Source organism: Hylobates moloch, unplaced genomic scaffold (assembly GCF_009828535.3).
Source record: "Hylobates moloch isolate HMO894 unplaced genomic scaffold, HMol_V3 SCAFFOLD_74, whole genome shotgun sequence".
Taxonomy (NCBI): domain Eukaryota; kingdom Metazoa; phylum Chordata; class Mammalia; order Primates; family Hylobatidae; genus Hylobates; species Hylobates moloch.
Genome location: NW_026652349.1, coordinates 197,488 through 225,288, shown reverse-complemented (window position 1 = coordinate 225,288; position 27,801 = coordinate 197,488). Strand labels below are relative to the sequence as shown.

The 27,801-nt window shown below is 49.5% G+C and overlaps 1 protein-coding gene and 1 non-coding gene across 4 annotated transcripts in view; both read left to right on the top strand.

The window, feature by feature from the left end:
- The first annotated feature begins 1,600 nt into the window (after window positions 1-1,600).
- The window catches only part of LOC116463885 (AP-2 complex subunit alpha-2), an 85,598-nt gene continuing 59,397 nt past the window's right edge, over window positions 1,601-27,801 (top strand). For all 3 annotated transcript variants that reach the window (XM_058434910.1, XM_058434909.1, XM_058434911.1), the window contains exon 1: window positions 1,601-1,836. In XM_058434910.1, coding sequence (XP_058290893.1) covers window positions 1,770-1,836 — 67 coding nt within the window. In that variant the 5' untranslated portion in view covers window positions 1,601-1,769. The remainder of the gene's footprint in view (window positions 1,837-27,801) is intronic.
- Window positions 25,012-25,115, top strand: LOC116463886 (U6 spliceosomal RNA). Its single transcript, XR_004246803.1, has one exon. It is a non-coding gene; the product is annotated as a U6 spliceosomal RNA (small nuclear RNA).

Sequence of the window (27,801 nt, the reverse complement as noted above, 5' to 3'; positions counted from 1 at the left end):
ACGCCCAGAGCCCACGCTCTGCCCACGTGTGTTAGTGGACGGTTCTCATGACTGCTGGGACTGTCCCGGAGAGCAGCCCAGGACCCTTCACATGGCACAAGACGCCCTTGTGTTCAGAATGGCCTTTATTTGTTGTCAGGGACAGGGGAGGGAAGCTTCTTGGTGGAAGGGAGAGGCTGAAGAATGAACAGCCCCGGGACCACTTTCTCTGCCAGGAGGTGGCAATGGGAGGGCATGGGGACTCCGGAGGGGTGTATCCTCCTCCAGGAAGCCCTCTGCTGGGTTGGCTCCGTGCCTCCGTCTTGGAAAGTGATGAACTTGGTTGCCTTATGCCGACTGGGGTCTGTCACAGATCTTGGTTTTCCCCAGGAGTTCTGGAGGCCCAGAGCCTGGGTGCGGCACCCGGTTCACTGGGGAGGGGCATGGGTCCTGCCCCCTCCTCCTGGCCGGGCTCCACCAGGGCTAAACTCTCATCTGGGGCTGCGGAAGTGAGCCCGGGTGGGGACAAAGTCCTGGCTGGTGGGTCTGGGCCAGTTCCAGGTACCGGGTCCAGATCCCCCCACTCCAGCAGGAGGGAGCTTCCTCTTCAAAGCCACCTGGCTCTGGGAAGGACAGTGAGGCAGGGCCATCTGCTTCCACACTCCCTGGGGTCTCTTCCTGGCCAAGGCCCGGAGCTGTGCAGCCTGGCCCAGCGGGTCCTCCCTCCCGCTGTGTCCACAGGGGTGGGCCTAGGCCTCCAGCTTGCAGCGGTGCAGAGGGCTGGGGAGCAGAGTGGGCCCTGGCAACAGTGGCAAAAAGTCCTGGCGCCACCGAGGGACTGGATTCCGCAGGGGGCTGCAGCCCCCGGCCACTGTCACTGCGGTGGGGTGGGAGGTTGTTTCTCTGCAGGCCCGGGTGATGTGGAGGGGGCACCTGGGCTGCCACACAGACTCTGGGCTGGGTCGGGCACGGGGCCTGCCTCACCCCCAGCTCGGGGACGGCAAGAGATGTGGCCCTGGCCGCTCAGGGCGGCAGGAGGGGCGGGCCAGCCCCACAGTCTCAGGATACGGGGCTGGGGGAGGGTTTCCTCGCCAAAGGCCGTCCCACGGCTGTGACCCCTTTGCCTGGAGCCCCGGCTTCCTCCCGGCGCCGCCTTCCCGCCCCGGCCCACACCGAACAAACAAGGCCCTGGCCGCGGAGCCGCCCCGCCGCCCAGCGCTCACAGGTCGTTTATTCCAAGTAAGAAAAAGGAGACTTGCTCGGGGCAATCTAGCGGGGCCGACGCCCAGGGCGAGGCTGCACGTGTGTGCCTGCGTGGCCGCCTCTTTTGCGGACGACAGAGGCGGCCCGCTGCACACGCGAGTTCCCGCCCGGACCCACGCCCTTCCCGTGGGGGACGCGGGCGGCATCGCCAGCCTGGTGCGGCCCCGGGACACGAACCCGTGGCTTCAGCGGCTCCGTCCCTGGTGTCCGCCTGCAGGGGGCGCCCCCGCGCCTGCCTCGACCGGCTCGCCCCCGTGCCGCGGACGCGCGCGCGCTGCCTCACGCGACACCCGCTCCGGCCGCCGTCCGTCGCCCCTCGCGTGCGTGCGCGTGCGTGCTGGTGCGGGCGTCGTGCGTGCGCGCGCGCGGCGGCCCAGAAAGCGGCGTTGGGACCCTGAGGCGGCGGTGGTTAGGCGGCTCCCCGGCGGCTCCTCCGCGGCGGTGACAGCGACCGCACTCCCCGCTTCCCGCTCCCCGCGCTCCTCCGCCTGAGCCCGCCAGCCGAGGCCGTTCCCGAGCGTCGGAAGATGCCGGCCGTGTCCAAGGGGGACGGGATGCGGGGCCTGGCGGTCTTCATCTCGGATATCCGCAACTGTGAGTGGCGGGGGCGGCGCGGGGCCGGGGCCAGGGGCCGCAGGCGGAGACGGGGTCTGGGAGCGGAGGCCCGGGGCGGGGCCTCGAGGCGGGGCCGGGGGTCTGGGGGTGCAGGCTGGGATGCGGGCGGGGCCCGGGGCCTGAGGGTGCGGGCGGCGCTCGGGGTCTTGGGGTACCGGGTCTGGGGGTGGGGGCCAGGGTGCGGTGTGGGGGTCCAGGGTCTGGGGGTGCGGGCGGCGCTCAGAGTCTTGGGGTATCGGGTATGGGGGTGCGGGCCAGGGTGCGGTGTGGGGGTCCAGGGTCTGGGGGTGCGGGCGGCGCTCAGAGTCTTGGGGTATCGGGTATGGGGGTGCGGGCCAGGATGCAGAGCGGGGCCCTGGGTCTGGGGGTGCGGGGTGGGGGGTCCAAGGTCTAGGGGTGCGGGGTCTGGGGGTTTAGGGCACGGCCCTTCAGCCACATCTCCACTCCCGTTTGCTAGTCCGTGCGGGGGGCTGCGGCACCGCCAAGGGGGTTCCGGACCAAGACGCCCCTCCCCAGCATGATGTCACCTCGGTCTTTCTAGTACTGGAGCGTTTAACCCAGCGTTTTCCAAAACGGCGTGGATTTTAGCTTTGGGAGCAGAAATCTGGAAATCGGTGTCTTCCCAGGAAACAGCTTTGTGACCTGGGTTCTGGCGGCTTATTATCCCCTGATTAGATCTCACCCACGACGATTAAAATGACTCATTCCCGGAGGGAATCTGGACAGTCGGGGTGTGGGCTGGCCTCGCTGCCTGCTGCTCCAATCACAGCCCTCGTTCTCAGCCCCATGCCTGTCCCCTCGGGGTGGGAAAAATCCACACCAAACCGTTAAACAAGCCAGGAAGGCTTGGCCTGTTAGAAGGATGTGCAGAGTGGCTGGATGGGTGCACCGGTCCACCAATTAATTTGACTTTGGTGTGCAGTACCTCCTCTTGGCTTTCAGAGGCCAGTTTCCTGTCTGGTGTGTTGATTTTTTTCCTTGTTATCCAGCAAATAGTTGACTTCATGATTTTTGTTTTTCTTTTTTTTGAGACAGGGTCTTGCTCTGGCACCCAGGCTGGAGGGCAGTAGTTCTATCACGGCGCACTCAACCTCCCTGCTCAAGCGATCCTACCACCTCAGCGTCCGGAGTCACTGGGACTACAAGCATGCACCACCACCCTGCCTGGCTGATTTTCGTGTTTTTTGTAGAGATAGGGGGTCTCGCCATGTTGCCTAGGCTGGTCTCGAACTCCTGAGCTCAAGCGATCCACCTGTCTTGGCCTCCCAAAGTGCTGGGGTTACTGGCGTGAGCCACGGCACCCTCATAATTTTTAATGTATATTTTGAGGGATTTTTGTGATCTTCCCTTTGAATTCTCGTCTCCTTAGACTGGGTGGAGGATCAGGAGGATTGTGGTTCTCCCACACTCTGTGGAAGGGTAGAGGACCATCTAACCCTTCCCCTACTCTGTTAAAAAAAAAAAAAAAAAAAAAAAAAAAAGCATAGAGCTGGGTGCGGTGGCTCACACCTATAGTCCCAGCACTTTGGGAGGCTGAGGCAGGTGGGTCTTTTGAGCCCAGAAGTTTGAGACCAGCCTGGGCAATGTGGTAACACCCTGTCTCTACAAAAAAAATATGAAAATCAGCTGGGCATATTGGTGTACACATCTATAGTCCCAGCTACTTGGGAGGCTGAGAGAGGAGGATCACTTGAGCCCAGGAGGTCAAGGCTGCAGTGAACCGAGATCGCGCCATACTCCAGCCTGGGTGACAGAGTGAGACCTTTCACACACACACACACACAAAAAAGGCTTAGAAACACCCTCAGATCAGCACTTTTACGAGTAGCATTTTTTCTCTTCCTTTGTTACATAATGAGACCAACATGCATTTTGTAAAACTAAGTGTATGTATTATTTGTTAAGGGGACCCCTGGGACAAAGGCTGAGCACCCTTAAATGAGCTATGATGTCTGTCCTTCCATTTTTGAAGAAAATTGCGTTAGGCAGGGCGATGAGATTGAAAGCCATCTCCTCAGACAGCAAGTCACCCACTTGTTAGATATGTTGTCTTTGCCAGGGCCTGCGTTTGACAGGATGGCGCCTACCACAGTGAGCGCGGTACAGCCGTCCTCCTTGTTAGATACATTGGTTGTGCCAGGGCCTGCGTTTCACAGGATGGCGCCTACCACAGCGAGCGCAGTATAGCCATCCTCCCTTATTTGTGGTTTCACCTTCTGAGGTTTCAGTTACCTCTGGTCAACTGTGATCTGAAAATAGGTGAGCATGGTACAATAAGATATATAAAGAGACCACATTCATATAACTTTTATTACAGTATATCATTACAGTTCTCTTTTATTACTGGCTGCTGTTAATCTCTTACTGTGCCTAATCTGTAAGTTAGACTTTTTCATAGGTATGTGTGGGAAAAAAGCAGCTTGTATAGGATTTAGTATTATCTGAAGTTTCAGGCACCCACTGAGTGCCTTGGAGCGTATACCTGTGGATATGGGGAAACTGCTGTGCTCTATAAAATACTTGACTGTATAGACCAGACTTTCTCCAACTGAGCAGAGCTGACATTTGGGGCTGGATCACCCTTTGTTGTGGGGGACTGTTCTGTGCCTTGTAGGATGTTTATAGCAGTACCAGATGTCTCAGTCGTGATAAGGAACAATGTCTCCAGGCATTGACAAATGTGCCCTTAGGGCAAAGTTGCCCTCAATCAAGAACCACTAGTGTATCCCATTGAATAAAACAGCCCCTCCCCTGAAGGAGCTAGTAGAAGAAGGGGTGCTTAGTCCTAGCTGGGGGAGCCAGGTCTCTTTAATATGGCCCCTTTCTCGGAATCCTCTTTCCCTCGTTGCTGTTGGATGGCCTCTCATCAGCTGCAGCGCTCACCATTCTCCTTCTGGGCAGTGTCTTCAGCTTGTGGTGCTGTTTTTCACCCGTGTGGCTCCATCTCCCCCACTGCCCTCTAGGGTGGGCTCCACAAGGTGCGCACCCTGTCTTGCTCATCACATCATTCCTGCTGTTCTCCTCATGGCGAGCGTCTGGCACACGAGGTGCACCCAGTGAGTGGACAGATAAGCGAGCCAGAGAAGACTTCACAAGGAAGGTGATTCTTGGGCAATTCAGGTGGAAGACCAAGGTATTTGAGGAACAGCAAATAATTAATGTATATATGTATTGAGTTAATGAATGTTGGCTGGTGCCTGGGGTTGGGATTGGAGAGCTAGCCAGGGTTTGAGCTGATCTGAACTTGACCTCCATGTCACAGGCAGAGGGGTCCCCACTTCCCCTTTCCCTGGCCAGCTCTGATTTTGTGTGCTGTTTTCCTGTCGTGAGGGTGAATGATAGGAGTAATTGGGCCCTGTGGAAAGAGGACTCTGAGCTGACAGCCAAGGCTCTTGACCTTGACTCTGCCTCTTAGCAGCTGCATGAGTGGAGGCCACTGGCCATGGAGCCTCAGTTTCCTCAGCTGACACTTGAAGGGGCGGATTTTGAGCTGAAATGTCATTAAAGCCTGTTTCAGCTCCAAATTTGCGCCTTTCTGACTAGTTTCTTAAGTTTTCCTCCTTTAGCCTGGGCAATATAGTGAGACCCCTATCTTTACAAAAGAGAAAAAAGAGTTAGCCAGGCGTGGTGGCACGCACCTGTGGTCCCAGTTACTCAGTGGGCTGAGGTGAGAGCATTGTCTGAGCCCTGGAGGTTGAGGCTGCAGTGAACTAGGATTGCACCACTGCACTCCAGCCTGGGCAGCCTGAGCAACAGATTGAGACCCTGCCTCAAAAAAAAGTTTTTCCCCTTCAAGACCGTGGTGCCACCCGGGTGCGGTGGCTCATGCTTGTAATCCCAGCACTTTGGGAGGCTGAGGTGGGTGGATCACCTGAGGTCAGGAGTTCAAGACCAGCCTAGCCAACATAGTGAAACCCTGTTTCCACAAAAATACTAACGTTAGCTGGGTGTGGTGGCATGCTCCTGTAGTCCCAGCTACTCCGGAGGCTGGGGCAGAAGAATCGCTTGAACCCAGGAGGCAGAGCTTGCAGTGAGCTGAGATTGTGCCATTGCACTCCGGCCTGGGTGACAGAGCAAGACTCTGTCTCAAAAAAAAAAAAAAAAAAAAAAGCCCTGTGCCAAGTATCTGAGGTAGTGGACAGGGAGCATGTGGACACTAGGATGCTATATTTTCACTTCAAGTAACCCACTCCCAGCAGACTGGCTTGGGGCTTTACCCTTCTTAGCATAGGCAGCAATGAATATGCTCCAGGATTTGAAAAGGTGCCTCGTGTCAAGCTCTGCCCCTCAAAGTTGTAGCTTTTGTGGCTCAGGTAGTGAACTAACTTAATGTCTCCTAAAATTAACTTCATCCTTTCTGATTGACGTCAACCCAGCGGCCACTGCATTTGGTCAGTATGAGTTCAGTCTGTGAGAGTTAATAAACTGTTTCTTTTTTTTTTAATTGGCATTAAAAAAATTCTAGTCCTTTTATTTAGTCCCAGTTTTAGAATTTTTTTTTTTTTTGAGACGTAGTTGTGCTCTGTCGCCCAGGCTAGAGTGCAGTGGTGCTATCTCCGCTCACTGCAAGCTCCGCCTCCCGGGTTCACACCATTCTTCTGCCTCAGCCTCCGGAGTAGCTGGGACTACAGGCACACGCCGCCACGCCCAGCTAATTTTTTGTATTTTTAGTAGAGACGGGGTTTCACCATGTTAGCCAGGATGGTCTCGATCTCCTGACTTGTGATCCGCCGGTCTCGGCCTCCCAAAGTGCTGGGATTACAGGTGTGAGCCACTGCGCCTGGCGCCCTAGCATTCTTAATGTGGACATTTTGCATAATTACAGGACATATTCAACACCAGGAAACAGACACTAGTAGACACCACCAGGTGTATTCAGGTTTCATTAGATTGACATGCACGTGTGTGTGTGTGGTTCTATGCAGTTTTAGCACCTGTAGCTTTGTGTAACCGGTTCCCTACCTCAGTCAAGATACAGAATTTGGCCGGGCGCGGTGGCTCACGCCTGTAATCCCAGCACTTTGGGAAGCCGAGGCGGGTGGATCACGAGGTCAGGAGATCAGTGAAACCCCGTCTCTATAAAACACAAAAAATTAGCCGGGGGTGGGGCCTAGTTATTCCCAGTATCCGAGAATGGGTCAGTCACTGCACTCCAGCCTGGGCGACAGAGCGAGACTCCGGCTCAAAAAAAAAAAAAGATACAGTACTATACATCATCACAAAGCTACCCCTTATAGCCATACTCCTGAAACTGATCTGTTCTCCATCTCTGTAATTTTGTGGTCTCAAGGATGTCATATAAATGGAATCACATCATAGGTGATCTTTTGAGATTGGCTTTTTTTCCCCTCAGTACAGTCCCATCGAGGTCCATTCAGGCTGGTGCATTGATTGGCATTGTATTTGAGCAAAAGATACCAAGAAAACAAAATAACTGCTGAAATTGGGAAAACAAGACAATAGTTATTTGCTATTTATTCAGTTATTTTGGAACTTTCGTTTGTTTTTACACAAATGACATATCTGCAGAGGAGAGTCGTATCTAACTTAGTGAATGCATGTCTTTGTGCATTGCTGTTGACATGCCAACACTAGAATATTGTTGGAGAGACACAGCACTGCTGAAAATGTTGTCAGGCTCTGAGAATTGACTGCAAAACAATCAGGACTGCGAGGAAAGGGAAGAAGTGATAAGTCCTTTTGAGACCGGTCAGTTTGCCAGGAAAACAACTTCAGGCAGGAAATGACCGTTTTTATTTCTCTACGTGTGATGCTGGTGTGGTGCAAATGCTTGGAGGCATTTTCTTTAATCCCCCCAGGTCCTCACATGAAGGGGAAACAGATGGAGAGATGTTATTAGCAAGATGGCAAAAATGAATTTCCATGGTCTTGAAGAAAGTGATGCAGTTTTGCTGCAGGTTTCACGATAAATTAGAATAATTATCAGTGCCCTGCTCATTGTGGTTGGCATAAAACTTGGTCCCTTCCATTTCTTGTTTGTTTTTTTTTTTTTTGAGACAGAGTCTCGCTCTGTCGCCCAGGCTGGAGTGCAGCGGTGTGATCTCGGGTCACTGCAACTCTGCCTCCTGGATTCAAGTGATTCTTGTGCGTCAGCCTCCCAAGAAGCTGGGACTCCACCACCACCATGCCCGGCTAATTTTTTGTATTTTTTAGTAGAGACGGGGTTTCATTGTGTTAGCTAGGATGATCTCGATCTCCTGACCTCGTGAGTCACCACGCCTGGCCAGGTTCAAGTGATTCTTGTGCCTCAGTCTCCCGAGTAGCTGGGATTACAGGTGTCTGCCACCACGCCTAGCTAATTTTTGTGGAGACGTGGTTTCACCAAGTTGGTCAGGCTGGTCTTGAACTCTTGGCCTCAAGTGATCCGCCTGCCTCGGCCTCCCAAAGTGCTGGGATTACAGGCGTGAGCCACTGTGCCTGGCCATTTCTGTTAACTTTCTTGAAATTTGATACCCTTTGAATTGTGTTTCAGCCGGACTAAAGTTAAAAAAATTTTATTTGTTCATGAAATTCCAGTTATGGAGTCATAAATTAGATATGGAGAAACTGAATGCTAAATTTTAAACTCTGCTTAAACTTCAGTATAAAAATTAAACATAAAGTTGTACTGATTTTCGTGCATAGGAGTGAAGATCAGAATCAGAATTGGTCAGTCTGCTTTTGTATTTCTTAAATAACCTTCACAGTTAAAAGCTCATTTTGTCCTTTTGACTGTACATTCCTAAAAAGTGCTGACTTTTAGAAAAGAATGCTCTTCTTGCATGTCTTCTTTTGCATGCTTCTGCATAATTTGTGTTCCTTAGAAACCAGTGTAGGAAATGTGTCATGGTGGCTATGGAGAGGAGGAAGGAAGTCTTTGCTCAGGTTGAATTTTTCTTGCCAAGGTTGGTGGTCACTGCTTCTGGGACACCCTGGTTCTCTTTGCAGTGTTTTCCATCTGGCTCCTCTGAAGGTCAGGATCACTTTCTTTTATGACAAGTTGAAGTGTCCTGGTGGTGAATATATTTTGTGCCAGATACTTACTATTCTCTTTCCTCTTAAAATGAACTGTTACTTTTGGTAACAATCTGTGTCAGGATTTTGTAGTGAAAGAGTTCCTGGAAAGACTGTCATTGAAGGATTAAATGGCATTTCCTTGGCTCTTAAAAAAATCAAATAGGCTGGGCGCTGTGGCTCACGCCTGTAATCCCAGCACTTCGGGAGTCCGAGGCAGGTGGATCACCTGAGGTCGGGAGTTCGAGACCAGCCTGACCAACATGGAAAAACATGTCTCTACTAAAAACACAAAATTAGCCAGGTGTGGTGGTGCATGCCTGTAATCCCAGCTACTTGGGAGGCGGAGGCAGGAGAATCGCTTGAATCTGGGAGGCGGAGGTTGCAGTGAGCCAAGATTGCGCCACTGCACTATAGCCAGGGCGACAAAGTAAGACTCCGTCTCAAAAACAAAAAACAAACAAACAAAAAACCCCAGAAATGAACAGTTTTTACCAGGCCACATGATGTCTCAGACTTAGATTATAAAACCACATTTGCCGATTCTGGCAGCCTGTTCCTTCTTCAGAACCTTCTGACTTTAGCTTGAACGTTGAGCTGGTTGAAACGTCTTGAAAAGCAGTATGTGCAGTTTTGTCGCAAGAGAATTTCCGGGTGGGTGGGATAGGTTGAGGTTGGTGTTCCCATGTAGAAGGGGAGGCTGAAGCTGTGTGGTAAGATGAGCTCTGTGCTTGGGACAGGGCTGTAAGGGTCTGGCCAAGACGCACAGAAGTAACATGTGAGTAGAAAGCAGCCCTGTTTTAAATAGTGCCCTGGAGACTTGAATTGGGAAGAGGACCAAGAAGAGTGTGAGGCAGTGAGATGCCCAGCACCAGGGCGGGAGAGGCGAGTTCCAGTGACTGGTGGGCACTCAGGAGCGGGGATGACCCGAGAGACACAGGGAGCTTGGAACCACGCGTCTGCATTCAGACATCACTTTCTGCCAGCTTTGCACGCTTTTTCCTGAAACATTGTTGGCAGAGGGGAACTTGTATCTTCTGTTCAGTTGATTCCTGATTTTAAACGTTTGTTGCCTTTTGGAGCCTGCATTTACCTGGTGATCGGAGTGTGGGAATGGTTGGGGGTATCAAGGCTTCTGCAGACTGGGAAGGTGGCAGGAGCACAGGGTGCAGGGGTGGCCTGAGGGGCTGGTGGGCACTGCGGGATTTTAGGAGGGGTGCTGTGCCCACAGCTGCCTTGTGTCCCTGAGGCCAGGGAAGTCCTGACTCCCATGCTAGGTTCTTTCTGCCCCATGTAGCTCCCTCAGTGCCCCTACCCCGATACCTCAGGAAACTCCAGGTCGAGTGGCAGACCTCCTGCTGGGTGCGTTCTTAGGAACAACACTTCTAGCCGGGGGTTTGGGTCAGATCCTGATTCTGCTTTCCTTTGTTTTCCACTTTTAAATTTTTTATATTTATATTTATTTTTAAAATTTAGAGACAGGGTCTCACTATGTTGCCCAGGATGGTCTTGAACTCTGTGGCTCAAGTGATCCTCCCCCATCAGCCTCCCAGAGTGCTGGGATTTATAGGCGTGAGCCACTGCGCCCAGCCCTTCCCACCTTTTCAAATTGTAGCTGTGTTGAGAGCCTGGAGTCTTCATCTTTGCCTGAAATTCAGACTCCGAGCTGTGATGGTTTTGCGTTCATCTCTGTGCTTGGCTTCAAGATACTCCCCATTTACCTTTCTTCTCGCCCACCCTAAGCTTTGGTGTCTGTCTACGGGTTTGCTTAGAAGTGTAGAGACCAGCAGCCAACATTGGGTACCTGGCTTTTGTTTTGCGTTGTGGGGTGTTTTTCTTACCTTTAAAATCCCTCTGATGGCAGCACAAAGGTGTAATGAGGATTAGTTATTTAGCATATCTAAAGAACTTTGAGCTCCTCAGGGCAGGTGGCACTGTATTAGGATTTATGTTTTGCTTTTTCTGTGGACCGCCTTCATGTTTCATGTAATGTAGCTGAAATAGCAAGTATGTGTTTCTTTTCTTTTTTTTTTTTTGGAGACAGAGTCTCATTCTCTCACCCAGGCTGGAGTGCAGTGGCGTGATCTTGGTTAACTGCAGCCTCTGTCTCCTGGGTTCAAGCGATTCTCCTGCCTCAGCCTCCGGAGTAGCTGAGATTACAGGAGCACACCACCATGCCCAGCTAATTTTTGTATTTTTAGTAGAGATGGGGTTTCATCATGTTGGCCAGGCTGGTCTCGAACTCCTGACCTCAAGTGATCTGCCTGCCTTGGTCTCCCAAAATGCTAGGATTACAGGCGTGAGCCACTGCGCCAGGCCTTTTTTTTTTTTTTTTTTGAGACGGAGTCTCGCTGTGTCGCCCAGGCTAGAGTGCAATGGCATGATCTTGGCTCACTGCAACCTCTGCCTCCTGGGTTCAAGCAATTCTCCTGGCTCAGCCTCCCTAGTAGATGGGAGTACAAGCGTGCACCACCATGGCCAGCTAATTTTTGTATTTTAGTAGAGATGGGTTTTCACCATGTTGGCCAGGCTGTTCTCGAACTCCTGACCTCAAGCAATCCACCTGCCTCGGCCTCCCAAAGTCCTGGGATTACAGGCGTGAGCTGCTACGAAGGAGTCTCCCTCCGTGCTCCCAGGCTGCAGTGCAGTGGCATGATGTCGGCTCACTGAAACCTTCATCTCCTGGGTTCAAGTGATTCTCCTGCCTCAGCCTCCTGAGTAGCTAGGATTACATGTGTGTGCCTCCATGCCTGGCTAATTTTTGTTTTTTTAGTAGAGATGGGGTTTCTTTTTTTTTTTTTTTTTTTTTTTTTTTGAGACTGAGTCTTGCTCTGTTGCCAGGCTAGAGTGCAGTGGTGCGATCTCTGCTCACTGCAACCTCCGCCTCCCGGGTTCAAGCGGTTCTCCTGCCTCAGCCTGAGCAGCTCGGACTACAGGTGCGCGCACCACCATGCCCGGCTAATTTTTGTATTTTTTTTAGTAGGGACGGACTTTTGCCATGTTGACCAGAATGGTCTTGATCTCTTGACCTCGTGATCCGCTAGCCTCGGCCTCCCAAAATGCTGGGATTACAGGCGTGAGCCACTGCGCCCGGCTGGGGTTTCTCCATTTTGGCCAGGCTATTCTCAAACTCCTGACCTCAAGCAATCTGCCCACCTCGGCCTCTCAAAGTCCTGGGATTACAGGCATGAGCCACTGTGCCCGGCCAGTTTTGAATTTTTAGTAGAGACGGAGTTTCGCCATGTTGGCCAGGCTGGTCTTGAAGTCCTGACCTCAGGTGATGCGCCTGCCTTGGGCCCCCAAAGTATTGAGATTACAGGTGTGAGCCACCGTGCCTGGCCAGTTTTTTTTTTTTTTTTAGATAGAGTCTCGCTGTGTTGCCCAGGCTAGAGTGCAGTGGTGCGATCTTGGCTTACTGCAACCTCCGCCTCGCGGGTTCAAACAATTCTCTGTCTCAGCGTCCCGAGCAGCTGGGATTGCAGGCACTCGGCTAATTTTTTGTATTTTTAGTAGAGACGGGGTTTCACCATCTCGGCCAGGCTGGTCTTGAACTCCTGACCTCGTGATCCACCCACCTCGGCCTCCCAAAGTGCTGGGAATTACAGGCGTGAGCCACTGCGCCCGGTCTATTCCTTTTTTTTTTTTCCAGGCGGAGTCTTGCTCTGTCTCCCAGGCTGGAGTGCAATGGCGCTATCTCGGCTCACTGCAAGCTCTGCCTCCTGGGTTCACGCCATTCTCCTGCCTCAGCCTCCCGAGTAGCTGGGACTAGAGGTGCCCGCCACCACACCTGGCTAATTTTTTGTATTTTTAGTAGAGATGGGGTTTCACTGTGTTAGCCAGGATAGTCTCCATCTCCTGACCTCACGATCCACCTGCTTCGGCCTCCCAAAGTGCTGGGATTACAGACATGAGCCACCGTGCCCGGCCTTTTTTTGTATTTTTAGTAGAGACGGGGTTTCACTGTGTTAGCCAGGATGGTCTCTATCTCCTGACCTCATGATCTGCCTGCCTCAGCCTCCCAAAGTGCTAGGAGTACAGGCGTCAGCCACCACTCCCGGCCTTTTTTTTTTTTTTTTTTTTCCTTTTTTTAAGAGATAGGGTCTTGCTGTTGCCCAGGCTGGAGTGCAGTGGTGTGATCATAGCTCCCTGCAGCTTCGACCTCCTGGACTCAAGCAGTCCTCCCACCTCAGCCTCTTGAGTAGCTGGGACTACAGGACATGCCACCACACCTGGCTAATTTTTTAAATAAATAAATAAATTAGTTATTTATTGACAGGGTGTCATTCGCATTTGCCCAGGCTGGAGTGCAATGGTGCGATCATAGCTTACTTCAGCCTTGACTTCCTGGGCTCAGGTGATCCTCTTGCCTCAGCTTCTTGAGTGGCTGGGACCACAGCCACACCTGGCTAATTTTTAAAAAACTTTTTTGTAGAAATGGGGTCTTGCTTTGTAGCCCAGGCTGATAACGAACTCCTAGGCTTGAGCGATCCACCTGCTTCAGCCTCCCAAAGTGCTAGAATTACAGGTGTGAGCCACCACGCCTGGCCTGGTTTATTATTAGATGCTTGACATTGTGAATTTCACCTTCTTGGAACAGAATATTTTTGTGTTTCTTTTCATATTCTTGAGCTTGGTTCTGGGAGGAAGCTAAGTTCTTTGGGAACAGTGTGATTCCTACAATGCTGCACCACCACAGCCTGTAGTCTGGGGCTAGTTTTATCTGACTCGAGGCAGTGTCTTCTCTGAATGCTTCTTGAGGCTGTTGTTTGATGTGGTTTTTCCTCCGGCTGCTGGGCCTGTGCTGCGACAGGGGCTCTTCTCTCCCCTTTCCTGAGACTCTTCCCTCTGCTCCAGGGAGTTTCCTTTGTTTCTATTTAATGTGTTTATATTTGTTTGTTTATTGAGATGGAGTCTCTGTCGCCCGGGCTGGAGTGCAGTGGCGTGAGTGATCTCAGCTCATTGCAACCTCTGCCTCTGGGTTCAAGTGATTCTCCTGCCTCAGCCTCCGAAGTAGCTGGGATTACAGGCGCCCGCCACTATGCCTGCCTAATTTTTGGATGTTTAGTAGAGACGGGGTTTCACTATGTTGGCCAAGCTGGTCTCGAACTCCCGACCTTAGGTGATCCGCCCGCCTTGGCCTCCCAAAGTGCTGGGATTACAGGTGTGCGCCACCATGCCCGGCCTATTGTTATTTACCATTGACCATGGCGCAACACCATTGTCAGTCTCCAGAAAGAGGCCTTCATTGCAGTGAGCGCCTGTCAGATCTCTGCCGTCTTCTCAAAGCACACTTTGAACGGTATCTTTTAAAAGTTGACTTTTGGGGCCAGGCAAGGTGGTTCATGCCTGTAATTCCAGCACTTTGGGAGGCTGAGGTGGGAGGATCTCTTGAGCCTAGGAGGTTGAGGCTGCAGTGAGCCATGTTTGTGCCATTGCACAGCCTGGGCGACAGGATGAGACCCTGTCTCAAAACACCACCACCAAATTCGCATTAGTCTACAGTTGGGCAAAACCATCTAACACAAACCCTGTGTATAAAAAAGTATTGAATATCTCATGTAATTTATTGAATACTGTACTGAAAGTGGAAAACAAGGTGATTGGGCACTTGACGTACGATTTCTGCTGAATGCGTATTGCTTTCGTGCCATTGTAAAGTCAAAAAATCGTTAAGTTGCACCATCACAGATTGGAGACTGTCTATACTTATTTACAGATAAAGAAACTGTGGCATAGAGAGGTTGTAAGTTAGCCTAAGTCACGGAGCTCCCGAGAGGCAGAGCTGGAGTTTGAACTGTGTCAGTTTGCCCCTGAGATGCCTGCCTGCCACCTTTCTGCCTCTGTTTGCCTTGAGCACCAGGCAGCCAGGTTATGCTTCTGCCTGGAGGGAGCAGTCTCATTTAAAAACAAGAAACAAAACGCATGCTTATTGGTCTGTCTTTCCTGTGACTTCCCTGTGCCCCTTTGCATTTGATGAGTCACTGGGGTGTTGCTTTATGATGGTGACAGACCCTCTGTTGGGGCCTCTCACCTGAGTCGCCTGTGTGCTGGCTGGTGCTGCACGAAGGCCAGCCTTTCCTTACAGATGCTCCCTGTGGCTTCTCCCATGGCCCGAGGTCCCCACCAAACCCCTATACAATACTGAGGTTTTAAAGCTTTTGAAATTTTTTTTTTTTTTTTTGAGACAGAGTCTCGCTCTGTCGCCCAGGCTGGAGTGCAGTGGCGCAATCTCGGCTCACTGCAAGCTCCGCCTCCCGGGTTCACGCCATTCTCCTGCCTCAGCCTCTCCGAGTAGCTGGGACAACAGGCGCCCGCCACCACGCCCGGCTAATTTTTTGTATTTTTAGTAGAGACGGGGTTTCACTGTGGTCTCGATCTCCTGACCCCGTGATCCGCCCGCCTCGGCCTCGCAAAGTGCTGGGATTACAAGCGTGAGCCACCGCACCCGGCCTTGAAATTATTTTTATCCTGTTAACCCCTTGTAGTTTATTTTCTTGTGAGATGGGTCTCCATCATTCCTTGCATTGATTACCAAATATGTTCCAGAACATTTATGAGGTGATGCTTTTTTCTTCTTGCGATGCATCGTCACTGTATTCTCAAATGTTTGTATGTTTTTTTTTTTGTTGTTGTTGTTTTTTTGAGGCGGAGTCTCACTCTGTCGCCCAGGCTGGAGTGCAGTGGCGCGATCTCGGCTCACTGCAACCTCCGCTTCACAGGTTCACGCCATTCTCCTGCCTCAGCCTCCCGAGTAGCTGGGACTACAGGCACCCGCCACCACCCCCGGCTAATTTTTGGTATTTTTAGTAGAGACGGGGTTTCACCATGTTAACCAGGATGGTCTCCATCTCCTGACCTCGTGATCTGTCCGCCTTGGCCTCCTGAAGTGCTGGGATTACAGGCGTGAGACACTGCACCCAGCCCAAATGTTTGTCTGTTTTTACAGGCTCCTTCTGTGCTTTCTAGTCTGTTCTATGAAAATGTTGATATGTTTATTTTTACTTATTAGGAAGTAACTGGGCAGGTCTTCCCAATAGCATTCGTTCTTGTGACTTTCTTTTCTAGGCTTGTCCTTACTTAAATGTTTTAAAAGATTAAAAAAGTTAAAGAATGTAGTTTAAGGCCAGGTGCGGTGGCTCACGCCTGTAATCCTAGCACTTTGGGAGGCCGAGGCGGGTGGATCACAAGGTCAGGAGTTTGAGACCAGCCTGGCCAATATGAAACCTTGTCTCTACTAAAAATATAAAAATTCCCTGAGTGTGGTGGCGGGCACCTCTAATCCCAGCTACTGGGGAGGCTGAGGCAGCAGAATCGCTCGAACCTGGGAGGTGGAGGTTGCAGTGAGCCGAGATCGCACCATTGCACTCCAGCCTGGCGACAGAGCAAGACTCTGTCTCAAAAAGAAAAAAAAAGAATATAGTTTAAGAAGTTAATTATAAAACATTGCCCCGGCCTTGCCCACATTTCTAAATCTGAGTCAATTATTTTCATTTTGTAGCTGTTTCTTCTTTAAAATTTAAGAATGATTGCTTGTTAAGTCTGAATTGCGTGTTCCTACTGTTTATGGGTGTTCTTTCCTCCATTTAGTCATTACTTATTGACTTTTTTTGAGATGGGGTTTCGCTCTGTTGCCCAGGCTGGAGTACAGTGGTGAGATCTTGGGTCACTGCAACCTCTGCCTCTCAGGTTCAAGTGATTCTCCTGCCTCAGCCTCCCGAGTAGCTGGGCTTACAGGAGCCTGCCACCACTTCCGGCTAATTTTTTGTATTTTTAGTAGAGACGGGGTTTCACCACATTGACCAGGCTGGTCTTGAACCCCTGACCTCAACTGATCTGCCCTCCTCGGCCTCCCAAAGTGCTGGGGTTACAGGCGTGAGCCACCGTGTCTGGCCTATTTATTGATGCCTTACTGTAGAAGATGAGTCTTTTAACTCTTACTCAAGTTCCTCTTCTCCTGTACTTGCATATGTGTAATATTTTACCTGATTGTCTGTTTAATGTCTGAAAATAATGTTCTCAGCCAAGAATAACAGTTCAACTTTTGGTTCAGTTTTTAATTTTTTTAAGAGTTAACAATTGCCTTTCATTTTGTTTACCTTTTTTTTTTTTTTTTTGAGACAGAGTCTCACTCTGTCACGCAGGCCGTAGTGCAGTGGCGTGATCTCAGCTCACCGTAACCTCTGCCTGCCAAGTTCAAGCGATTCTCCTGCCTCAGCCTCCTGAGTAGCTGGAACTACAGGCGTGTGCCACCTGCCCGGTTAATTTCTGTGTTTTTTTGTAGAGACAGGGTTTCGCTATGTTGGCCAGGCTGGTCCTGAACTCCTGACCTTAAGTGATCCACCCGCCTCGGCCTCCCAAAGTGCTGGGATTACAGCCGTGAGCCACTGCGCTGGCCAGTGTCTGAAATTTTAAGGCAATGTGCCCAAGTGTGGCATTTGGTGGCCTTATTCAATCTGGAAACTCATGTCTTTTGGGCTAGTGGAAAATAGTCTTGTTGTATTTTGTTGCTAACCTCTTCTGTTTCATTTCACTTTCTCTTTTCTCAGTACTTCTCTATGATAGTTGAAATTGTACCTCCTGGTGTAGATTTTCCTGCCTTTCTGTCTTTCGTGTTGTTTCCACGACTCTTAAGTTTGTCCTCTAGCCCTTGTTTTGCATTTTTAATTTCTGCTGTCAGTTTTATAGCTTGAGAGCTTTCTTATGACCCAAGTGCCCCTTTTATCGTGGCGTCTGTTTCTTCAAGCTGTATTTTATCTCGTCTGTGTTAAGGTGTTTCCTTTGGCGTTTCCTTCTGTGCATTGTCTCATTGCTTTGAATGCCTTTTGTGTAGGTTTGTTTGGTCTCTGGCCCATGCTGTGAGGTTCTGAGATCTCACTTTGTGCTTGGTGGCCGGTGGTGTCCACCCATGTGTACCGGTGCCTGCCAACCTGAAGGGCTTTGGCAGGGGCCTTCGCTGCAGGGTGAGGTCTGAGGGGGGCTGAATGCTAGTTCAGTTATTCCAGGGGACTCTCTACTCTCTTCTCTTGCTTGGTGAGCAGGTGGGTGTTGTGAGCCCGGCTGCCATCATTCTGGGATGGGGCATCTCACCCCTCGGGGAGCCTGTTACTGTGCTGTGCTGCTCTCACAGGGCCCCTTGCTCCACACTTCGTGGACTTCGGAGCTTCTGTGTTCTCACTTTTCCAGCTTGTCTTTTTCTGAGATGGGGGCCGAGGGGCCTGCCTGGCTGCAGGGTCTCATGGCAGGATCTGCTGCTCCCTGTATAGACTTGAAGCCCACCCTCCTGACATCGGTCTCCTGAGGTTCCTTCATCCCCAAGCCTTTTCGGGTTCTCTGTTCGAGACGGTTTGCTTCTTACTTGTCTTCCCTCCTGCAGGTAGCTGGGGTGCAGCTTGCTCTCCTTGGCTGAGTTACTGCTTGACCATTGCTTGGCAGTGTCCAGGATTGTGATAACTCTATTGTCCTTGATGACTGATTGTTTCTACACACATGCCTCGGCCCCCATTTATGACTTCTGATATATTGTTGATTTGTCACTGCCTGAGATAAGGCCTTAGGGAGGAATAATTTGACTTTATGTAATTTTTATTTTTTTTAGGGATGGGGTCTTACTATGTTGCCCAGGCTGGTCCTGAACTCCTGGCCTCAAGTGATTGTCTTGCCTCAGCCTCCCAAAGTGCTGGGGTTACAGGCGTGAGCCACTGTGTCTGGCTGCTTTCTTATTTTTTTTTTGAGATGGAGTCTCACTCTGTTGCCCAGGGTGGAGTGCAGTGGCGTGATCTCGGCTCACTGCAGTCTCTGCCTCCCGGGTCCAAGCAATTCTCCCACCTCAGTCTCCCAAGTAGCTGGGACTACAGGTGTGCACCACCACGCGCGGCTAATTTTTGTATTTTTAGTAGACATGGGATTTTGCCACGTGGCTAGGCTGGCATTGAACTCCTGACCTCAAGTGATCTGCCAGCCTTGCCCTCCCAAAGTGGTGGGATTATAAGCATGAACCACCATGCCCGGCGTCTCATGCTTAAATGAAGTAATAATACCTGACCTTTTATTTTTTATTTATTTTTGAGATGGAGTCTCGCTCTGTCGCCCAGGCTGGAGTACAGTAGCGTGATCTCGGCTCACTGCAACCTACGCCTCCCGGGTTCACGCCATTCTCCTGCCTCAGCCTCCTGGGTAGCTGGGACTACAGGCGCCCACCACCAAGTCTGGATAATTTTTTGTATTTTTAGTAGAGAGGGGCGTTTCACCCTGTTAGCCAGGATGGTCTCGATCTCCTGACCTCGTGATCTGCCTGCCTCAGCCTCCTGAAGTGCTGGGATTACAGGCGTGAGCCACCGCGCTCAGCAGTATCTGACCTTTTAGTAAATCAAATTTAGGCAGGTGGTTCTGAGAGCTTGTGTGGCATATATTTCTCAGTGGAATTTTAAATAGAATGGTGACTCGGCATTTATTCCTTATCTGAAGTAAGCAAGTAGGAAGGACCTTGTTCCCCATTCAAGGGAATGAACAGTGTGGTATGTACTTTGCAAACCTACGTATGGGATTAGTCTGTAGTGCTCTGAAACCCAGAAATCAAAAGGAAAGGCGTAGGGCCTTTGACCGACTGACCTTTGTTTCTTGCTAGTAATAGAATATAGTAAATGGAAATTTATCTCAGTAGTTTAGTCAGTAGATTCTGTTATTGATAATGATGGGTCAGTCCAGGGGAGTTTGGATACTTGACTTTTCCAAAGAGATCTGTTTAAACCCTAAACTGAAATGTTTTTTCTCATGTGTTTTTTGATGGCTTTAAAAAATAATTTCAGCCTTTATTTTAGATTCCGGGGTTACACGTGCAGGTTTGTTATGTGGGCATATTATGTGACGCCGAGGCAGTTTATCATGGTGGATGATAAAGAGAGACTCCCTTAGGTCGGGTGTTCCTGAAAGACCTCTCTGTGGAAGTGACATTTCAGCTGGGTCCTGAAGCTGCTTGGGACCAGCATTGTCACAGCCTGGAGGGGAGAAGGGCCTGAGGTGGTAGAGAGCCAGTTGTATTTCAGGACCTGAGAGGCTGTACTGTCGGAACTCAGTGAGTGAGGAGAGGAGCTGACGTAAGCCGGATTGCTGGGGGAGGCTAGAATGTACTGGGCCTTGAAGGCTCCGACATGAGTCTGATTTTATCCTAGTGCCTTGTAGGAAGCTGCCAAAGGAAAGCGAGTGAGTGACAGGTCTGATGTAATTATGTGAGAATATTACGCTGTAGCAGGACAAGCCACAGACAAAACCCCTCAGACACCGAGTTAAAGAAGGAAGGGTTTTATTTGGCTGGGAGCTTTGGCAAGTCAAATCTTCAACAGCCGAGCTCCCCAAGTGAGCAATTCCTGTCCCTCTTTAGGGCTCACAACTCTAAGGGGGTCCGCGTGAGAGGGTCGTGATTGATTGAGCAAGCAGGGGGTACGTGACTGGGGGCTGCATGCACCGGTAATTAGAACGGAACAGGACAGGACAGGGATTTTCACAATGTCTGGAATCTATAAATAACATAACTGATTAGGTCAGGGGTTGATCTTTAACTACCAGGCCCAGGGTGTGGCACCGGGCTGTCTGCTTGTGGATTTCATTTCTGCCTTTTAGTTTTTACTTCTTCTTTCTTTGGAGGCAGAAATTGGGCATAAGACAATGTGAGGGGTGGTCTCCTCCCTTAATGCCAGCTTCTCTGTGGAAAGTAGGTTGGAGGTGAGTGGAAGGTGAAAGCTGCGAAGAGTCCGACTGGAGATGCAGGTGGCAGCGGAGATGGCGAGAATAGGGGAGTCCGACCGGAGATGCAGGTGGCAGCGGAGATGGCCAGAATAGAGCACTCGTTTGGAGGAAAAGCAGACAGGTTGACAGGATGGATGTGATGGGGGCCCCGAAGGAGAGGATGCTGTAGAGATTGACGTGGCACCTCTGGTGATCCCGTCGCTCAGGAAATGCTTGTTGTTTTCCAGCTCTGTTGCTCAGAAGCTCTTGGGACAGTTTTTGGTGCATTATGAGCCCTCAGAGATGCGGTGCTATTGCTGGGTACCTGCTGTCTGCAGGGCATTTATTCTTACCAGGTATTTATTGAGAGCCTGCTACAATGCCAGGCACTTCCCAGGATACTGGGACTATGGCAGGGAAAAAACAACTCCGTGTTCACGTGGAGCTTGCATTCTAGTGGATAGAGATTGAAAAGAAAAACAGAGTTTAGTGGGATGTTAGAAGATAATAAACACAACAGAAATATCATTGTAGTGGATCGAGATAAAAAATAAAAACAAAATTTAGTGAGATGTTAGAAGATGATAAACACAACAGAGAGATATTAAGGAGGGAAGGCGATTGGGTAAATGAGGGTATAGGTGTTCAATTTTAGGTAGAATGATCAGGGCCGGCCCTTCTGTAAAGGCAGCAGTTGAGCAAGGACCTGGAGCTAGTGAGGCAGTGGCCACGTAGAAGTTAGGGGGGGAGGGCGTCTTGGCAGAGGGAGTGGTAAGTGCAGAGGCTTTTGTGGGGGAGGATGACTGCTGCACGGAAGAAACAGCAGGAGGCGCACGTGGCTTTAGGACAGCAATCCTGGGCGGAAAGGCAGTAGGGGGTTAGGTTGGGGGGAATGAAGGTGGGGGACAGGTGGAGTAGGGCCTTTCCTAGAGCTTTAAAGACTGTGGCATTTACTAGAATGCTAAACACTGACTATCCTTGAGTAGCTCAGGCCTTTGTCATGCAGAGTGGTGAATGATGGGAGGGGTGAACAGCTTAAGAGAGGTCAGGCATGGAATGCAGGGGTGACGCTTGGCTCAGGTCTTGCTGGGCTGACTGGATGTGGGGGATGGTCTGAAAAAGGTGGGCAATCCCGTGTGCCACGCTGCAGAGAGGCATGAGCAGCAGCAGGACACATGTGATACATTGAGGGTGACTCCTAGCATGGGTAGGGCCTAGTGGGGCACGGGAATGTGGCTGGAGACCAAGGCGGGAGAGACAGGCCAAAACCAGATGGTAGGGACCTCCTGTCTAGGATGTGGCCTGTTTAAGTATTTTAAGCAGGGGAATGACACTCAATTTTTAAAAATTTTTTTGAGATGGAATCTCTCTCGTCACCCAGGCTGGAGAGCAGTGGTATGATCTCAGCTCACTGCAACCTCCACCTCCTGGGTTCAAGCGATTCTCCTGCCTCAGCCTCTTGAGTAGCTGGGACTATGAGTGCCTGCCACCACGCCTGGCTAATTTTTGTATTTTTAGTAGAGATGGGGTTTCACCATGTTGGGCAGGCTGGTCTTGAATGCCTGACCTCAGGTGATCGGCCCGCCTCGGCCTCTCAGAGTGCTGGGATTACAGGCATGAGCTAATGCACCCAGCCTCAATTTCTGTTTTGCTAGTAGAATAGTCATTTTGAGGCCAGGCATGGTGGCTCAGGTCTGTAATCCCAGCACTTTGGGAGGCCAAAACTGGAGGATCACTTGAGTTCAGGAGTTCAAGACCAGTGTGGGCAACTTAGTGAGACCTTATCTCTACAAAAAATTAGAACAGAAAAGGAAAAGAATGGTCATTTTGGATATAGAGGATGGGTTTTAGGTGAGGCTTAGAGGCAGGAAAGCCAGTTAGGAAAAGATGGATTGCTTTGGTCCAGAGAAGATGGCGAGGATCTGGAGTGGAAAGGTAGGAGTGACATATGGAGGTTTAGAAAACAGAATCAACAGAGGCATGCATGCTGAACATTCGTTATTCGTGACAGCTTTGAGTCTGCATCAGAAATGCCGCTTAGCTGGAATGGTGGAATGAGGCCTCTGTAATCCAATCCTCCATAAAAGCAGTGAAAACACTGGCAAAAATGGTCAAAATCAACTGTCAGAACGCAAAATTAACCGAAGGTTGCGACACTCTGAGGAGCATTTATCTGTGAACAACTGTGGAACCTCTAACTCAGCCTCCTCCCATTCTCTTCTCCCCAGCTCTCTGGTAACCATGGAAACCAGCTGTCTTATAACCATGGTAGCTGGGAAAGCCAGCAGCCTAGCAGCCACTGGAGGGGACACATCAAGGCTGGAGCTCCTCAGCAAGGCCTGGCTGCAGAGTTCGTCACTCTCGGACCTGTCCCACTTACTGAGCTTGCCATTGTATGAGCTAGCTCAGTGGGAAAACCCTGTTTCTGAAAGAGAGACTGTCAGTTGAGAATTCTGTGTCCAGCAAAACCGTCCTTTGAAAATAGAGAAATTGGCTTGGCGTGGTGGCTCACACCTGTAATCCCAAAACTTTGGGAGGCCAAGGTGGGTGGATCATCTGAGGTCGGGAGTTCGAGACCAGCCTGGCCAACATGGTGAAACCCCGTCTCTGCTAAAAATACAAAAATTAACCAGGCGTGTTGGCACACGCCTGTAATTCCAGCTACTCAGGAGGCTGAGTCATGAGAATCGCTTGAACCTGGGAGGCGGAGGTTGCAGTGAGCCAAGATTGTGCCACTGCATTCCAGCCAGGGCAACAGAGCAAGATCCTGTCTCAAAAAAAAAAAGAAATTAAGATATTTCCAGGTAAACAATAAACAGAGGACATTTGTTGCTTTAGCCAACCTCCCTTATAATACATACTGAAAGGAATGCCTCAGGCTGGAATGAAAGGACACTAGGTGGTAGAATACGTGAGGAAATAAAGAACAGCGGTGAAGACAGCTACATATGTAAAGTTAAAAGACAATGTAAGTAGACTTTTGTAACTTTTAGTCTCCTGTCTTTTTTTCTTTTTTTTTTGAGACAGAGTCTCCCTCTGTCGCCAAGGCTGGAGTGCAGTGGGTCTGATCTTGGCTCACTGCAGCCCCCACCTTCCGGACTCAGGTGATTCTCCTGCCTTAGCCTTTTGAGTAGCTGGGATTACAGGCTCCCGCCACCAGGCCCAGCTAATTTTTGTATTTTTAGTAGAGACAGGGTTTTGCCATGTTGGTCAGGCTGGTCTTGAATTCCTGACCTCAGGTAATCCACCTGTCTTGGCTTCCCAAAGAGCTGAGATTACAGGCGTGAGCCATCACGCTTGGCCCCTATCTGCCTTAAAAGACAACTGTACAAAGTAATAATTATAAAGCTGTTTTGATAGGCTTATAACATATAAAGGTGTAATTTGTATGACAATTATAGCACAAAAGAGAAGTGAGGGGAGAGCTTTATTGGAGCAACATTTCTCTGCACTATTAGAATTCGGTTTGTATTAATCAAAACTGGATTGTTTTAAGTTAAGGTGCTAATTGGATGGGCACGGTGGCTCACACCTGTAATCCCAGAGCTTTGGGAGGCCGAGGTGGGTGGATCACTTGAGGTCGGGAGTTTGAGACCAGCCTGGTCAACACGGCAAAACCCCGTCTCTACTAAAAATACAAAAATTAGTTGGGCATGGTGGCATACTTGGATATAGGCCAGATGTAGTGGCTCATGCCGCCTGTAATCCCAGCACTTTGGGAGACCAAGGTGGGAGGATTTCTTAAAGCCAGGAGTTGGAGAGCCTGGGCAACAAAGTGAGACCCCGTCTCTACAAAAAAAAAAAAATTAGCCAGGCCCAGAGGTATGCCCTTGTAGTCCCAGTTACTTGGGAGACTGAGACGGGAGGATTGTTTAGCCTGGGAGTTTGAGGCACAATGAACTATGATCACGCCACTGCACTCCAGCCTGGGTGACAGAGCAAGACATTGTCTCTTAAAAAAAAACTTGGAGATAAATGCAAATAAAAACACAGCATTCCAAAAATTATACACTGCAGTGAGAGCAGGGCTTGGGGGAAATTTATAACTGTAAATACCTACATTAAAAAACATCTCAAATCATTAACCTATGTTTCACCTTAAGACACCAGAAAAAGCACAAACAAAACCTAAAACAAGAAGGAAGAAAATAACAAAGATGAGAACAAAGATTGGTTATTTGAAAAGATCATCAAAATTGAGAAACTTCGTGAGACTGACTGAGATAAAAAGAAGACTCAGATTGCTAAAAGCAAGAATGAGAGGGGAGATTATTATTCACCTTACAGAAATAAAAAGGATTATAAGAGAATTCCATGAATAATTGTGTAACAAAATATTAGATAACTTAGTTGAAATGGACAAATTCCTAGAAAGTCGTGACCGAAGCTAACTCAAGAAGAAATAGAAAATCTGAATAGTTGCTAACTTTGGCAGCACATATACTAAAATTGGAACAATACAGAGACTAGCATGGGCCTTGTGTGAGAATGACACACAAATTTGTGAAGCATTCCATAAAAGAAAACCCGAATAGACTTATAATAAGTAAATAGATTGAATTAATAATTTAAAAACTTGTCATGGCCGGGTGCAGTGGCTCATGCCTGTGATCCCAGCACTTTGGGAGGCTGAGGTACTCGGATCACTTGAGGTCAGGAGTTCTAGACCAGTCTGGCCAATTTGGTGAAACCCCGTCTCTACGAAAAATACAAAAATTACCCAGGTGTGGTGGTGCACACTTGTAATCCCAGCTACTTGGGAGGCTGAGGCAGAAGAATCTCTTGAACTCAGGAGGTAGAGGTTGCAGTGAGCCGAGATCGCACCATTGCATTCAAACCTGGGCAACAAGAGCGAAACTCCATCTCAAAGGAAAACCCAAAAACTGAAAAACAAAAAAAATCTTGTCTCAAGAATAAGCTCTGGGCCAGGTGGCTTCTCTAGAAAAGTCACACTTATTGAGCTTGTCATTATTTGAGTTCTACCAAACACTTAAAGAATTAATACCAGTCCTGGCCAGGTGCAGTGGCTTATGCCTATAATCCCAGCACTTTGGGAGGCTGAGGTGGGTGATCATTTGAGGTCAGGAGTTCAAGACCAGCCTGGCCAACATCTCTACTAAAAATGCAAAAATTAGATCTGAGTGTGGTGGCATGCACCTGTAGTCTCAGCCACTTGGGAGGCTGAGGCAGGAGAATTGCTTGAAACCGAGAGGCAGAGGTTGCAGTGAGCCGAGATCACATCACTGCACTCCAGCCTGGGCGACAGAGCGAGACTCTGTCTCAAGAAAAGAATTAATACCAGTCCTTTACAAACTCTTTGGAAAAATAGGAGAGAATACTTAACTCATTCTATAAGGCCAGTATTATGCTGATATCAAAACTAGACAAAGACATGACAAGAAAGGAAAATTACGGGCCATTATAATGAGCATAGAAACAAGAATCTTCAACCAAATTCTAGCCATTGAATCTAGCAACAACATGTAAAAAAGATTATACAGGCCGGGCGTAGTGGCTCACACCTGTAATCCCAGCACTTTGGGAGGCCGAGGCGGGTGGATCACGAAGTCAGGAGATGGAAACCAGCCTGGCCAACATGGTGAAACCCGGTCTCTACTAAAAATACAAAAATTACCCGGGCATGGTGGCATGTGCCTGTAGTCCCAGCTACCCAAGAGGCTGAGGCAGGAGAAGCGTTTGAACCCGGCAGGCGGTGTTTGCAGTGAGCTGAGATCACGCCACTGCACTCCAGCCTGGGCGACAGAGAGAGACTCTGTCTCAAAAAGAAAAAAAAAAAAGGTTTATACACCAGATTCAAGTGAGAATTGTCCCAGGAATGCAAGGTTGGTTTAACATCTGAAAATCAATCAATGTAATACTTCATATTAATACCATAAAGGACAAAAAAATACCTGGTCATCTCCATAGATGCAAAAAAGAACAGGATTGGAGGATTCACATGCTGATTCCAAAACTTAATACACAAATGATTAAGACAGTATAGTACTAGTATAAGGACAGATGCATAGATACTGAGATAATGAGAGTACAGAAGTAAACCTTTACATTTTTGGTGACTTGATTTTCAGCAGGAGTGCCAAGACAATTCAGTGGTGGGGGAAAAGAATAGTCTTAAACAAATGGTGCTGGGATGACTGGATCTCCATGTAAAAGTATGTAAATGGACTCCTACCTTACACTATGCACAAGAAATAACTCCATGTATCGTAAACCCAACTGTGAGAGCTAAAACTATGAGACTCCTATCAAAAAAACATAGGAGTAAGTTTTTGTGACTTTGGAATATGTTTTTTTTTTGTTTTTTTTTTTGACATAGTTTCGCTCTGTCACCAGGCTGGAGTGCAGTGGCATGATCTTGTTTTACTGCAACCTCCACCTCCCAGGTTCAAGTGATTCTCCTGCCTCAGCCTCCTGAGTAGCTGGGGCCACAGGCCTGTACCACCATGCCCAGCTAATTTTTGTGTTTTTTGTAAAGATAGGGTTTCGCCGTGTTGGCCAAACCCCATTCACTTGCCTCGGCTTCCCAAAGTGCTGGGATTACAGGCGTGAGCCACTGTGCCTGGTCTGGAATATGATTTCCTAGGTGACAACAAATATGCAAATGACAAAAAAAAAGTTAATTTGGACTTCATAATGTGTGCTACAAAATACTATTTAGAAGGTGAAATGGCAACCTGAGAATGAGAGAAAATATTTGAAAACCATGTACCTGATAAAGGGCTTGTTATCTAGAATATATAAAAAACTTCATGAAGACAACTAAAAAATTGATGAAGTGTTAGAGGCCGCGGGTGTGGTGGCCATACCTGTAATCCCAGCATTTTGGGAGGCTGAGGTAGGTGGATCCCCTGAGGTCAGGAGTTCAAGACCAGCCTAGCCAACGTGGTGAAACCCCGTCTGTACTAAAATACAAAAATTAACTGGCTTGGCCGGGCGTGGTGGCTCACGCCTGTAATCCCAGCACTTTGGAAGGCCGAGGCGGGCGGATCACGAGGTCAAGAGATCGAGACCATCCTGGCTAACACGGTGAAACCCCGTCTCTACTAAAAATACAAAAAATTAGCCGGGCGAGGTGGCAGGCGCCTGTAGTCCCAGCTACGCAGGAGGCTGAGGCAGGAGAATGGCGTGAACCCCAGGGGGGCGGAGCCTGCAGTGAGCCGAGATTGCGCCACTGCACTCCAGCCTGGG